Source organism: Bubalus bubalis, chromosome 3 (assembly GCF_019923935.1).
Source record: "Bubalus bubalis isolate 160015118507 breed Murrah chromosome 3, NDDB_SH_1, whole genome shotgun sequence".
Taxonomy (NCBI): domain Eukaryota; kingdom Metazoa; phylum Chordata; class Mammalia; order Artiodactyla; family Bovidae; genus Bubalus; species Bubalus bubalis.
In genome coordinates this window covers 10,580,788-10,592,912 of record NC_059159.1, presented here as the reverse complement: position 1 = coordinate 10,592,912, position 12,125 = coordinate 10,580,788, and the positions used below count along the sequence as shown (strand labels likewise).

The 12,125-nt window shown below is 54.5% G+C and overlaps 1 protein-coding gene across 1 annotated transcript; it reads right to left on the bottom strand.

The window, feature by feature from the left end:
- Positions 1-6,552: 6,552 nt before the first annotated feature.
- Positions 6,553-11,878, bottom strand: LOC112583629 (collagen alpha-1(I) chain-like). The gene is made up of 2 exons (XM_025279642.3): positions 9,183-11,878; positions 6,553-8,933 (listed from the first exon to the last, which is right to left on the bottom strand). Exon 1 carries the CDS (start codon positions 11,008-11,010, stop codon positions 9,811-9,813), a length of 1,200 nt encoding a protein of 399 aa, XP_025135427.2. The 5' UTR covers positions 11,011-11,878; the 3' UTR covers positions 6,553-8,933; positions 9,183-9,810.
- Positions 11,879-12,125: the final 247 nt, after the last annotated feature.

Genomic DNA, 12,125 nt, shown 5'->3' with positions numbered 1-12,125 from the left:
CTGACTCTTTGCAACATACCAGGCTCTCATGTCCTTTACTAGCCTGTCCCGGGTTAAAAGAGACTAAAAAGACAGGACCGCATGGACTATACAGTCCGTGGAATTCTCCAGGCCAGGATATAGGAGTGGGTAGCCTTTTCCTTCTCCAGGGGATCTTCCCAACCCAGGGATGGAATCCAGTTCTCCCGCATTGCAGGTGGATTCTTTACCAGCTGAGCCACAAGCGAAGCCCAAAACACAGGACACTCAATGCAATTCACGATCCAGGTTTGGCTAATGGAAAAGGAAAAAAACTTGGCTCTAAAGAGCATGACTGAGAATATTCACAAAATTTGTCTATGGACTCTAGGCTAGAAATAATATTGGATCCATGGTAAAAGTCCTGATTTTGATAACTGTACAGTGGTTATGTAAGAAAGTGTCCTTGTTCTTAGGAAAAACACATTAAAGTATTTAGGCATAAAAGGGTAAAAGGTCTCCAACTTACTTTCAAATAGTTCAGACAAAATATGGGGAGAAAGTGGGGAGGAAGGGAGAGAGAACAATAAAGCAAATGGGAAAAATGTGAATAACTGGTGAGTCTGGATAAAGAATATATGAGAGGCTTCCGTGGTGGTCCAGCAGTTAGGAATCTGCCTTGCAATGCAAGGGATAAGGGTTCGATCCCTAGTCAGGGAACTAAGATCCCCGGGGGCAACTTCGTCCAACAAAGTCCAACACAGCCAAATAAATTTTTTTTTTTTAAAGAATATATGAGAGTTCCTTTACTATTCTTGCAACTTGGAGCCTCCTCTTTGGGGTTGGGGACAAGTGTTGGCTGACACCAGAGGCTCATATTGAATCTGGGAAGAACCAGATGTGCCTCCCATGCGAGCGAGGCTGAGGCCCAGCTCTCCAGCAGCTGAGAACATCTGAGCAACTTGACCGTCCCTTTCCGCCTGCTTGAAGGCCTGTTTCCCACCCCTTCACCCCCTGACTTCAACACAAATGAATGGGGGTCCAGGACAGTGGGCCCGTAGCCACCAAGTCCCACACCAGGAAGTCGAGGTGCCTCCAGCTCAGCCTGGCTACTCACACCTCACAGTAGGGCCCACCATCACTCTGTGGCCATGGGAGGAGGCAGGATCTGGCAGAAAGGGGAAGGATTAGGCCGCTGGGCAAACTGGGCTCCAAGTGCCAGCCATTCTGCACTCACCGGTTCTGGGTCCTGGGGCTGGCGGCTCTGTCCCCTAGAGCTCCCCAAGCCTGGCTTATTCTTACCATTTTGGTCTCCTAAATGCCACTTCTTGAGAGAAGGCTTCCCTAACCAATTACTCCATTTATTATCCTGTTTTTCTTCTTTAGGGGCTTCCCTGGCAGCTCTGAGGGTAAAGAATCTGCCTGCAATGAAGGAGACTCAGGTTCAGTCTCTGAGTTGGGAAGATCCCCTGGAGAAGGGCGTGGCAACCCACTCCAGTATTCTTGTCTGGAGAATTCCATGGACAGAGGAACCTGGTGGGCTACAGCCCATGGGATTGGGGCACAAAGAGTCATGACTGAGCGACTAACACTTTCTTCTTTAGAGCAGGCATCCTTAGCTGAAATTTGGATTTGTCTGTTCCCCTATCCCCCCCCAGTAGAGTGTAAGCACCTGGAGAGGAAATCAATGTCTCTTTTACTCATTGTTCTAGTCTCAGCTTCCAGAACTTGGAATAACTCAGATACCAGAGCTATTTGTTTAAGGGAGAAAGGAGGGAAGGGAAGAAGAAGGGATGGAAGTGGGGGAGGAAATCTCTGAACCTCTCTGAGCCTCAGTTTCTTCACCAGTGAAACTGGAGGAAATTGGTGCAGGGACTGCTGAAAAGTTTGCTTGGATATAGGATTAAGAATGTCCCAGGGTAGTGTTAGACCCAAAGAGGCAGTAAGAGGCTTCGATTGTTAATATGACTGTCTCAGGCCTAATCACAGCAACTCCAACCCTCTTTCACCCCTGCCCATATCACTGTTCAGACATTTGGTAATTAATTTGGCAACCTGGACATTTCTCTTTTTTTGGCCATACTGAGCAGCTGGTGGGATGTTAGTTCCCGACCAGGGACTGAACCCGGGGCCCTCTACAGTGAAGCATGTAATTCTAACCAACCACTGGACCACCAAGGAATTCCCATACCTGGTCATTTTACTTTCATCTAGGGGAGGGTAGATTGGAAGGGGTTGGAAGGATTGGAGTTATTTTGTCATAGTTTGTGTTTTAGGTTTTGTGTGTGTGTGATTTTATTTTATTTGATTCAGTACTATGAACTGAGCACAGAGCTACAGCCGAGATCTCCCCGCCTCTGCCCTCCAGACCTGACAAGCCAGGAGTCCTGTGAATGCTGGCAGGGTGACAGGCGAAGTGTGGGTCCAGCTCCCAGTTTCTGCATGGGCCCCAGAAACACTCAGCCACGCTTCTCATGAAGAGATTCTCAAAAAAAAGCATCCCTGGGCCCCCAGATTGCCTTACTCATTCTGACCTGGGGATTCCCATCTTGATTCAGTTGTAGAACATGCTCGAAAAGAATCTTGCCTTCAGTTCTCTGACTTGCCTGTTGGTAATAGAAGAGAGACAAAGCCAACTGAAAACAGGCAATAAATGTTGCCTGGCTAGCCAAGTTGAGTGAAAAAGTGAGTGAGTGAAGGAAGGAAGGAAAACCTCTGGGAGTTTTAAGTTAGTTTAGCTCATATTTTAGTTTCTTTCCTGGCACATATGAGACTCTGGAAACACTGGGAAGATTCCAATCTAGGCCCGACCATTGTCCCCACCCAAAGCTGGCATTATTTGGGACCAACAAGCTTGTCGAGGTGTGACTAGCATTCCAAATGAAGCTGGTTCCTCTCCCAACCTAATTAGGGCCCACATAGAGAACCCTACTGAAATGCAAGCCCCAAGGAGACAGGAAGTAGCTCAGAAGGGATAAGAGAAAGATTTCAGAACCACAGCCACTGAAATTTGTTTACCATTGTCTAGCTTCCCTTGTGATATCACTGAAAGATGCAGATACACACTGTGCTTTGCAGGGAACACACCGCAGGCCAGTTTAACTGATCAAATCTTGGCAAGTTAGCAAGTAGGGATCATGTGCCCGCTCAGTAGCTTCAGTCATGTCCGACTCTTTGTGATCCCATGGACTGTAGCCTGCCAGACTCCTCTGTCCATGGGGTTTTTCAGGCAAGAACACTGAAGTGGGTTGCCATGCCCTCCTCCAGGGGATCTTCCCGACCAAAGGATCGAACCTGCATCTCCTGTATCTCCTGCCTTGCAGGCAGATTCTTTACTGCTATGCCACTGGCAAAGCCCCGGTAGGGACCATATCGACATTTAAAACATTAGCTGCAATCTCCTAGTCTGGTTCAGCCGCCTCTCCAGCTGCCTGGAGAAATGAAATGTGCCTCCAACTCCAGACCAGCTGAGTCTCTCGTAGACAAGTCATCTCTTTGTGTTGTCCATGCCTTGTATGAAGGGTGTGGGAATTGCCATGTTGAATGGACTGCTGACAAAGGAAGAGACCAACTTGTGACCTGTTCAATCAAATTTCCATCGTCAAGATAAGAGTGGGCAGGGACTTCCCTGGTGGTCCTGTGGTTAAGAATCTGCCTCTCAATGCAGGGGACCTATGCTTGATCCCTGGTTAGGAAACTAAGATCCCACATGCTGTGGGCAACTAAGCCTGAGCACAGCAATTAAAGAAGCTCACACACCTCAACAAAGACCCAGCACAGCCAAAAAAAAAGATAGAGAGAGAGAGAGATAAGAGTGGGCAAACGGTCAGGTCTATAAATAATGCTTTCAAGAGGGGCTCTTCCTGAACCATCTCACAGATTTGGCAGGTGTGAGCTGCCCATTTCTTTCTGTCCCAAATGCAGAGCTGGCCAGCTCTCTCCCTGGAGCTTTGGCAGCTCACCATGCAAGAGCCCCTCTCGTCTTTCTCTACCCAGCACTGAGCCAGGAACATGGAATCTTCTTTAGCCACGAGATGGTTCTTCTCTCTCCACCTGCCCTGCAACCATGCCACTGCCTGGAAGTTAACTCAGGTGGTGAAGAAGCCTCCTCCAGATTTCCAGTTCCTGATTAGGGTGAGGAATCTCCACCAGTGACCAAAAATGTGCCCAGAAACCCAGGTCATTGCTGTGTTCTGTGTCATGCCTTGCAGGGATCCCTGTGTCTCTGCCACTCTTGACTGGTCTCTCTTACCTGCTGAGCCTTAGCCTCTCTCACTAGGAGGGGCTGTGTCTTTGTCACCATCATTCCCCAGCACAGCGTCTGGAAGGACTGGATAAATATTTACGGAATGAATGAGCTGTGTTTACAAGGTTACAAGTCACTGCTGCTGCTTCTCTCCTCGTGTCCCCCAACAGAAACTCAGAAGAGTAAAAATTCAGGCAGAGGCTTTCTCGGGGGCTGTCCCCTGGTCCCCCCATCCCCAAGTCAGCAGGATTTCCCACCTGCTCATGGGATGGGAGCAGAGGAGGTATCTCTTTTTCTCTCTGTATATCTAAACAATAGCCAATAGTTATTAGATTCAATCTTTGTTCTTTACTCTTCTCTCTTTTATGAAAGACATTGCTTTTGTCATAGCTTGTGAGGTACTTTGTTTTCTCTCTCTCTCTGATAATTTTCATCATCAGCTTGAGTTTAGGATAAATGCCAAAAGTGACACCAGCTCCTGAATAAACACCACTGCCTTGTGCCCCCATGAGCTAATAACGACAATAACTCACAATTATAGATTGCTCACTGAGCCAGGCTCCATGGGAGAGCCCTTACATGCTTTTTCTCTTTTAATCCTCACAATAACCTGATGCAATACAAACTAGTATTACCCCCAGGAGGAAATGGATGCTTCGAGAGGTCAAGTACCTGGCCGGGGGTCGCAGAGCCAGTGTGCAGCGGAGCCAGGGCTTGAATCCAGGTAGCCTGGGCTTCTAACCCTGATATCACACTGCTGCCCTCAGGAGTCTTTGCACACAAAGAGTGTCTGGCCAGGATGTCCCTCTTCAGGAATGGCAGCATAGTGACAACCATCTACACATCAGAGGCACCAGCTGTGAACTGAGATGAACCCTACAAAGTGAACTGCTCCTGGGACCATAGAGTCATCACAAGGCAGGAGCTGGAAGAAGCCTCTAATAGACCTTAGGAGCCACTCCCTCACTTTATAGACAGATACAATGATGCTTGGGGGCTCACACTTCAGCTGGTGGAGCATCCAAGATCATCCAAGAGTGCTTCTGCCTATGGCCCCCGATTTGTGGTCCACTCTCAATGCAAACTGGACAAGAGGCAGTTTGAGATCAGATTTGGCCTGCTCAGTTCTTGGTTCAGACCTAAACACCCTGGCTTGTTTCACAGCTGATTCAGCCCTCTGGAGGCCCCCCAAGTTGAACATGGTTTTAGAGTAGCCTCCAAAATATGAGGCTGCTGGTTACCACATCTGCTGTACAGTCCTGGCAATAAACTCTCTGCTCCTCGTGCCTGAGTTTCTTTGTAGCCTCCTCTCTTCCGCAAAGAGCTGACAAAGGATTTTTATTCACAAACCTCACGTCATGGTCATTCTATTTCCATGGCTACTCCATTAATTAAAAAAAAAAATATATATATATATATATATTTGGCTATGCTGGGTCTTAGTTGTGGAGCGCCAAGTCTTTGGTCTTCCATGCAGATGCGGGATCTTTAGTGGCAGCTTGTGAACTCTTAGTTGTGGCACCATTAATGTTAAATTTTGGTCACATCCTCATGGGATGAATGGACAACCCTCAAAGTACTGAACCGGAAGTCCAGGTTGTTCAGGCAACTTCCATCCCAGCCTTGGCTGCAGCTCACATCCCCAAATGAAAGTGTTATATGTTCTCAATAGCACCAATCACTTTCTTCCCCAGGGCTTATCAAGGTTGTAAATTACATTAGGTGTGTGGCTTTTCTATTACTGTCTCCTCTCACCCCAGGCTTCAAACTCCATGAGGTCAGAAGCCAGGTCTGTTTTATAGTAAAAATAACTCTGAGCACTGGGCTTGATCGGCATGGAGAAGGTGCCTAGGAAATCTTTGTTGGGTGAACAGGTAAGAGGGTGGGTAGATGGATGTGGATAGATGTTGAGAGAGTGGGTTTAAAAAAAATGTCTAAAAAAATAAATAAATAAATAAATAAAATGTCTAGATGCCAGATTACCAGAATGGCACCTGAAGCTGAGGGAGGTCCCACTGTGCACAATGATGAGGCTAAGGAGGGCCAGAGTAGGTGTAATAATTCTTCCCCTACCTTCCTTCCCCACCTGCAGTCTCTCCAGCTACCACCCTGGAGACTTCCTGCAGAAGGATGTCCCCTGTAACTGGCAGCCCCTGGGTTAATGGCAACCTCAGGAGGTTGGTGAATGGGACTATATTCTCTCTTGTTTATTTGGATTTTGCCCCTTTCTTCCCCAGCCTGCTGCTCCAGGAAAGGTATCGGGAATATTCTAACAGATGTAAGGGAAGCAGATGAGCAGGCTGGAGCAGGTAACCTTCATGTACTTCCCAAAGTGGAGCTGACAGCACGCACTTTATCTGGACATTCCCCTACCAAGGAGAGGAGGTGGATGGGAGAGAGGGAGGAAGTCCATTCTTGGAGATACCAGTTTCTAACTGCTGCTGCCTCCACTCTAGTGACACATGGGACTTCATAGGCTCGTGGGCACCTCCTTCATGCCCTTGGTGCAGGGCCTAGGATAGTGCTGGGAACAGAGGTGCATTTGAGGAAGCATCTCTATAATCATAATGGCAAAGAGAACCATAACGGCATCAACACTAAGATGCAAATTAAAGACTAACCTTTCCTCTGCTTTTATAATCAGGGCACTACTAAGTACCAGGCACTTCCCATGGTATTTCATAGGGTCCTGCCATGGTCCCAGCCTATAGACAGGGAACTGGGAGGCCTGGGGAAATTCAGCTCCAACAGAATTGTGCCCAGTTGGGGGCCATGGTTCTGTTTCGTCTGTTCCCTGGAATCTTATAGGTGGAAACCCTAGAGGTCATTCAGGTCACCCTCAAACCTAAGCAGGAATTGCTCCATGACTTCCCATGATAGCACTGCGGGCCTACCAGTCCCAAGCATCCTGCTCTGCCAAACTCTAGGGGTTGCTAATTGTTGCCTGCTCCTCTGTTAGCAACCCGTAGAGTTTAAATCCACCTTCTCTGAAGCTTCCTCCTGTTTCTTCTGGGCTGCGCCCCCAGGGGCAGGCAGGGATCCAAGTGCTGGGAGCTCTGGGGACCGAGCCTTGGCAGGAGGGTCCCCCCCGCCAATGGGGCTGACCCCCAACCTCACTCTGCCGCGGTCTGTTGAACCTGACCTGTACCTTTGCCCTTGGCTCCTACACACACGCGCGCGTGCGCGCGCGCGCGCACACACACACACACACCCCACGCTTTCAGAAAGGAGACAGCCTCTGTCTAGCCTGGAGTGAAAGAGTAACTAGTACATTTTCCTGGTTCTTCCCATACCCCACCCCACCCCCACCCTATTCCCACCTTCTTTTTTTAAACCTTTCGGATGGATCTAGAAAGAATAAGCCAGCTACGACGCCGGTTGTGGAGAGGCGGGAGATGCTCTCAGGGCAGATAGCTCTGCTTGAGCCCCTTCCCCAGGTTAACTGCAATGGGGGAGGGGAAGCATCTTGGAGTAGGGAGGGGTGGGCTTATCCCGGAGGACACCCAAGCACGACCCCAACACTGCGGTTGGGTTTTGATTGCCCTCTCCTTCCCCCTAAAAAAGCGCGATGGGGATGGGAAGGGGCGGGGCTCGGGGAAGGAACGCACCGGCCGCACCTCGACCCTGCTGACTCGGCATAGCTGGCTCCGCCTGCCCCAGCCCGGCATTAGGAGTAGCCGGGGCCGCTCGACAAAGCTGGGGAGTGGCGCCCCTCCACCTGGCATGCCTGTCTGCCCTTCCGCGGCCCCGACCCGGCGGACGACGCTGGCGGCCGGCCATCTTCCCTCCTCGCCCCCGCGGCCGACGCCTCGCAGCTCCGCACCCGGGAGAGACCGCAGGCCAGCCGCCACCCACCATCCCTGCCCCCGGCTGGGGGTCAGCTGGCGCGCTCCAGCGCCGTCGCCCCGTGGCGGGTGGGACCGGGGCAGCTGGAGCCCTGTCCTCTAGGGGGTTCCCATCGACATGACCCGGGGGCTGGACGTGGGGGCGCAGCTGCTTTCTTGGGGGCATCCTGGTGAATTGTCGGTGAAGCCTTTGAAACATTTGCGCCGGGCAGGCTTCGGTGCCACATGTCCACCCTCCCACTTCGGTGGGACTGCTCTGGCTTTTCCCGCCCGCGGTTCCCTCGAGGTCTGCTGTCCTTCTTTTGCGTCCTCGGTCGCATGGGGCAACACTGTGATCCCACCTAATAGCCACTTTCTAAAGGATTGACATTCAATCCTAGGGCTCAATTCGGTGTCCCGACCTGATTGTAAGCGCCCCCAGGGCAGCCGAGTCCGGAACAGTGTGCCCGGGGCAGGTCTGGAGGCGGCTCTTCGCCTGGATTGTCCGGGCCAGCGACTGACCCAGCAAGTGAACAGCGATGAGGCCCGGGAGTGGAGTTTCCAACCACGTGGAGTTTTCACAATGGGGGAAGACAGGGAGGGGAGCAACCTGGAAGCCCCCAGAGTGTGACCAGGTGTGTCCCTTTGACGGTAGCCTTCTGGGCAAATCCATTCGTCGCTGGAGCAGCGGAGGCTGCGAACGAGCCGGGTTCACCCCACCCTGGGAGCGGGCCGCCTGCCGCCCGGGGAGGCTTGGGAAATGGGCGAAGTGGTCAGACTGGTTTCCGGAGCCGGGCTCGGAATCCACGCGGGCTGGCAGGCATTGGTGGGGGAGGATTGAGCCCCGCCAGCGGCGTTGGCAAGGCCACCCTGGGATGCTTTGTTTTCCATCCTCGAAGGAGACCCTGCAGGATGGGGGTGGGAGGGACAGCAGACGTCCGGTTGGGAAACCCAGTTTCAGGTATGAACCAGTAGTCTGGCAGCTCCCCACCCCTCTGGTGCCCAGCCCCCTTCTGCCCGGTCCGGACTTTAGCCAAGAGTATTTGGGAGATTGAGTTCCCGGTCCACAGCGAACCCGGGCTTTGATCTTGGTATTTGAAAGAAACAAGGGAAGGGGTGGGGTGTGTGAAGAAGAGTCCAGCTCTGCCACTAACCTGAAAGACCATGCACAGGACACTCCCCTCTCCCAGCCTGCTTCCTCATCCATCACCATCTTTTCCAGTCAGACACTCCTGGGGGTCTGCATGCACCGGGAGATGGGGACTCAGAACCCCTAGGGAGTCGCGTGGAAAGGAAAGGAGGGTGCAGAAGCCGATGTCCACCCGCTCCCTCCCAACCTAGGACGTGCAGTCGGGAGAAATCAACCAGTGGTTGGAGACCTTGGGTGCCCCCACCTCATCCCCAGGGGCTGGGGACTTGGGGACGAGAAAATGGAGTCTTCAGGGAGAAAATTCTCTACCTAGGAACAGTGTGGCACTTGATGGAGTAGGCTGCCAGGAGCCAGATTCTCCCTCGGTCTCAGGGGTGAGGAAGGGGTGCCTCACCTTCACCACACACACATCATAAACCCCCCAGGTCAGGAAGTCCTGTGCAGGGGCGGTGAAGGAAGGGGCTGAGCAGCAAGCTGGGGGTTTGGGGCGACAGCACTGCCATCCCAGAAAAATGGAGCGCTGAATCTCGCGTTTGCAGCAGCTGCTGGGCAGCTCGGGGGGTCTAGAGAGCCGCCCACGCTGCGGTCTTCTTTGAGGTTCCTAGGGGGAAAACGGGGGCGTGAGGTGGGCACTACACGAGGTCAGTGGGGGCTCGAGGATTAGTGACACCCCCCCCCCAACCAACCCAAGTAGAAAAGAGAAGGAACTCGAGGCTAGAAGAACACCCAGCTCTTGTCACCCGCCCAGCCTGCGGAGGACCCCACCCCCCTTCCCGCAACCAGGGTGGGCTGCGGCGAAGGCGCGGGTCCAGCCCGGCAACCGAGGTGGAAGAGGTCCTTGCTGACCCTCTAGGGCTAGGCGAGTGGCCGTCGCACGAGAAGCCCCCCCCTTGGGAGGGGCTGTGCGGGCTCCCAGGGAGGGGCGGGGCGAGGGCGCGGGCCCCGGAGCCCCCAGGCCGCCCAGCCCGGGTGGGCTGCAGGGGCCCCCGCGGGCCCGGGGCGGGCTTTGTCTGCCGCGGCTCCTCTTTGGGAAGGCGCCAGCCCGGGTACAAGATGGCGGGGAAAGGGTGGGATCGCAGGCGCTCGCCACGCGGAGCGGCCCCGCTCTGCCTGCAATGCAGCAGGGGGAGGGGCGGGAGGCGGTGGCGACACTGCGAGCCCCCCGCCCCCGCCCCGGCCACCGAATGCGCCCCCCCCGCCGATGACCCCGCGCCCCTCTGGCCCCGCCGCCTCTGTCTGGCGGCTGCAGCCTCCGCCTCACTCTGCAGAGCCCCGGCCGCGGCAGCTGCAGAAAATGGCTGCCAAAGCGGCGCCAGTCGCCACGCTACCACGGGCGGGGGGCGGGCTCCGCGGCCGGCCCGCAGCCCCGCTCCCTTCCGCGTCCGGGCACTCTCCACCCGGGCGCCCGGACCCTCGTGGGCACCGGGGAATAATGGGGCCGCAGCGGGGGGCGAGAGGGGAGGGGGAGGGGCGGTTACCTGCCAGAGGAGGGGGCGGGGAGTGGAGGGTGACAAGGGGCCAGTACCAGGAGGGCGCTCTCTGTCTGTGCCCCCCCTATTCCGCATGCCCCGTGCCCTCGCGAGGTCGCGGCGCCCGGGTGGGGCAATGCTAATGGGCTGTTGACCTCGGTGACCGCTTGCAGCCCACTGTCCGCACCGCCACCCCCTCCCTCGTGTTGAGGCTGGGCTGGCCAACCCTGACTCCCCCTCAACCCCCCGCCACCCTCGGCGAAAAATAAAAAATAAATTTAAAAAGCTGTGTGCGTGCTGACTACAAAACGACCCAAGCCCGGAACTCTGCGGAGAAGATCCGGGTGGATCCTTCGGCGCCATGAGCCGAAGCGGCGGCGGCAGCTCAGCAGGTGCCGCGAGCCCACCCTCTTCTCTGCAGGGAGCAGCCCCCCGACCCCCGCCTCCGGCCAGCCAAGGGCCGCCGCCCGCGCCGAGGAGGCGCCCGCGGCCACCCTGCCTGGCACCCGGGCCCAAGCACGCTTCTCTGGGCGCCAAGGGGAGCCCGGGGCTCTAGAGAGAGGTGTCCAAAGAGATCTGGAGAATCGGCCGGGGGTGCAAGCTTAGGGCAGGGCCTAGGGGCACACCAGGAAGGGAAGGAACTTGCCCCCCGGAGCCCCAGAGCTGGTATTGCTGGGGGAAAAAACGAAAAGTGAGAACAGAGGACCCGTGGGTGGGGTTGGGTTCTGGAGCCCGAACCACTTGGCGCAGTCGAGCGGGTCTGTAGCCCCCTCTTACTCCAATCGGGAAGAAATCCGGGCCGTAGTGAGTCCAGCTGGCTAGGAAGAGGTGTTCCTGTAAATTGGGACTTTATTTTCCCCTATCTGCAAATTTCTCTCACCCCTCCCACCAACCGGGTACTCAGCTCCAGCGATTTCACCACTACTGGCTGGAAATTTCAAATTCAATAAATAAAGAGGGCAGGGACCAAGAGCCAACAGGTCAAGGAACTGGGTTTCCAGATTAGAGAATGGCTTCTGCTCTTGGAGTTTAAGAAAAGAGAAGCAGCACACGTAAGGAGACACCTCCCCGTGACGGGAGAACATCTGGGGCCCTCCTCCCTCCCCTCGCTGGGCGAAGGTATCCATCCACCTACCTAAGCACGCAGAAACTTGGGGTTGGAGATTTAATATGAATGACCTGGCTAAATGGGCGTGGGCAGGTGCGGGGCAGGGATGGGCTACGTGGAAGTATCAGGAGGCTGCACCCGGGTATTCACGAATTTTTCCAGGGCTCAGAGAGGTCTCCATGGCAGAGGTCCAGCGTTGGGCGCAGACCCAGACAAATCCTCTGCCCCGAGGGCATCCCCAGTCACTGCGCGGGAGGGAAACTGTGCTTTCTGCTAGTCAAGACACCGCGGCAGCAAATCTCAGCCAAGGTCGGGGAGGGATATGTGCTGGCACCAAGGGCTGCTGCGGCCGCAGCGCTTCCTTCCGCAG

Bases quoted from the DNA above. Each gene is read 5' to 3' on its own strand.
- LOC112583629 (XM_025279642.3), bottom strand. From the start codon at position 11,010: ATGGCGCCGAAGGATCCACCCGGATCTTCTCCGCAGAGTTCCGGGCTT.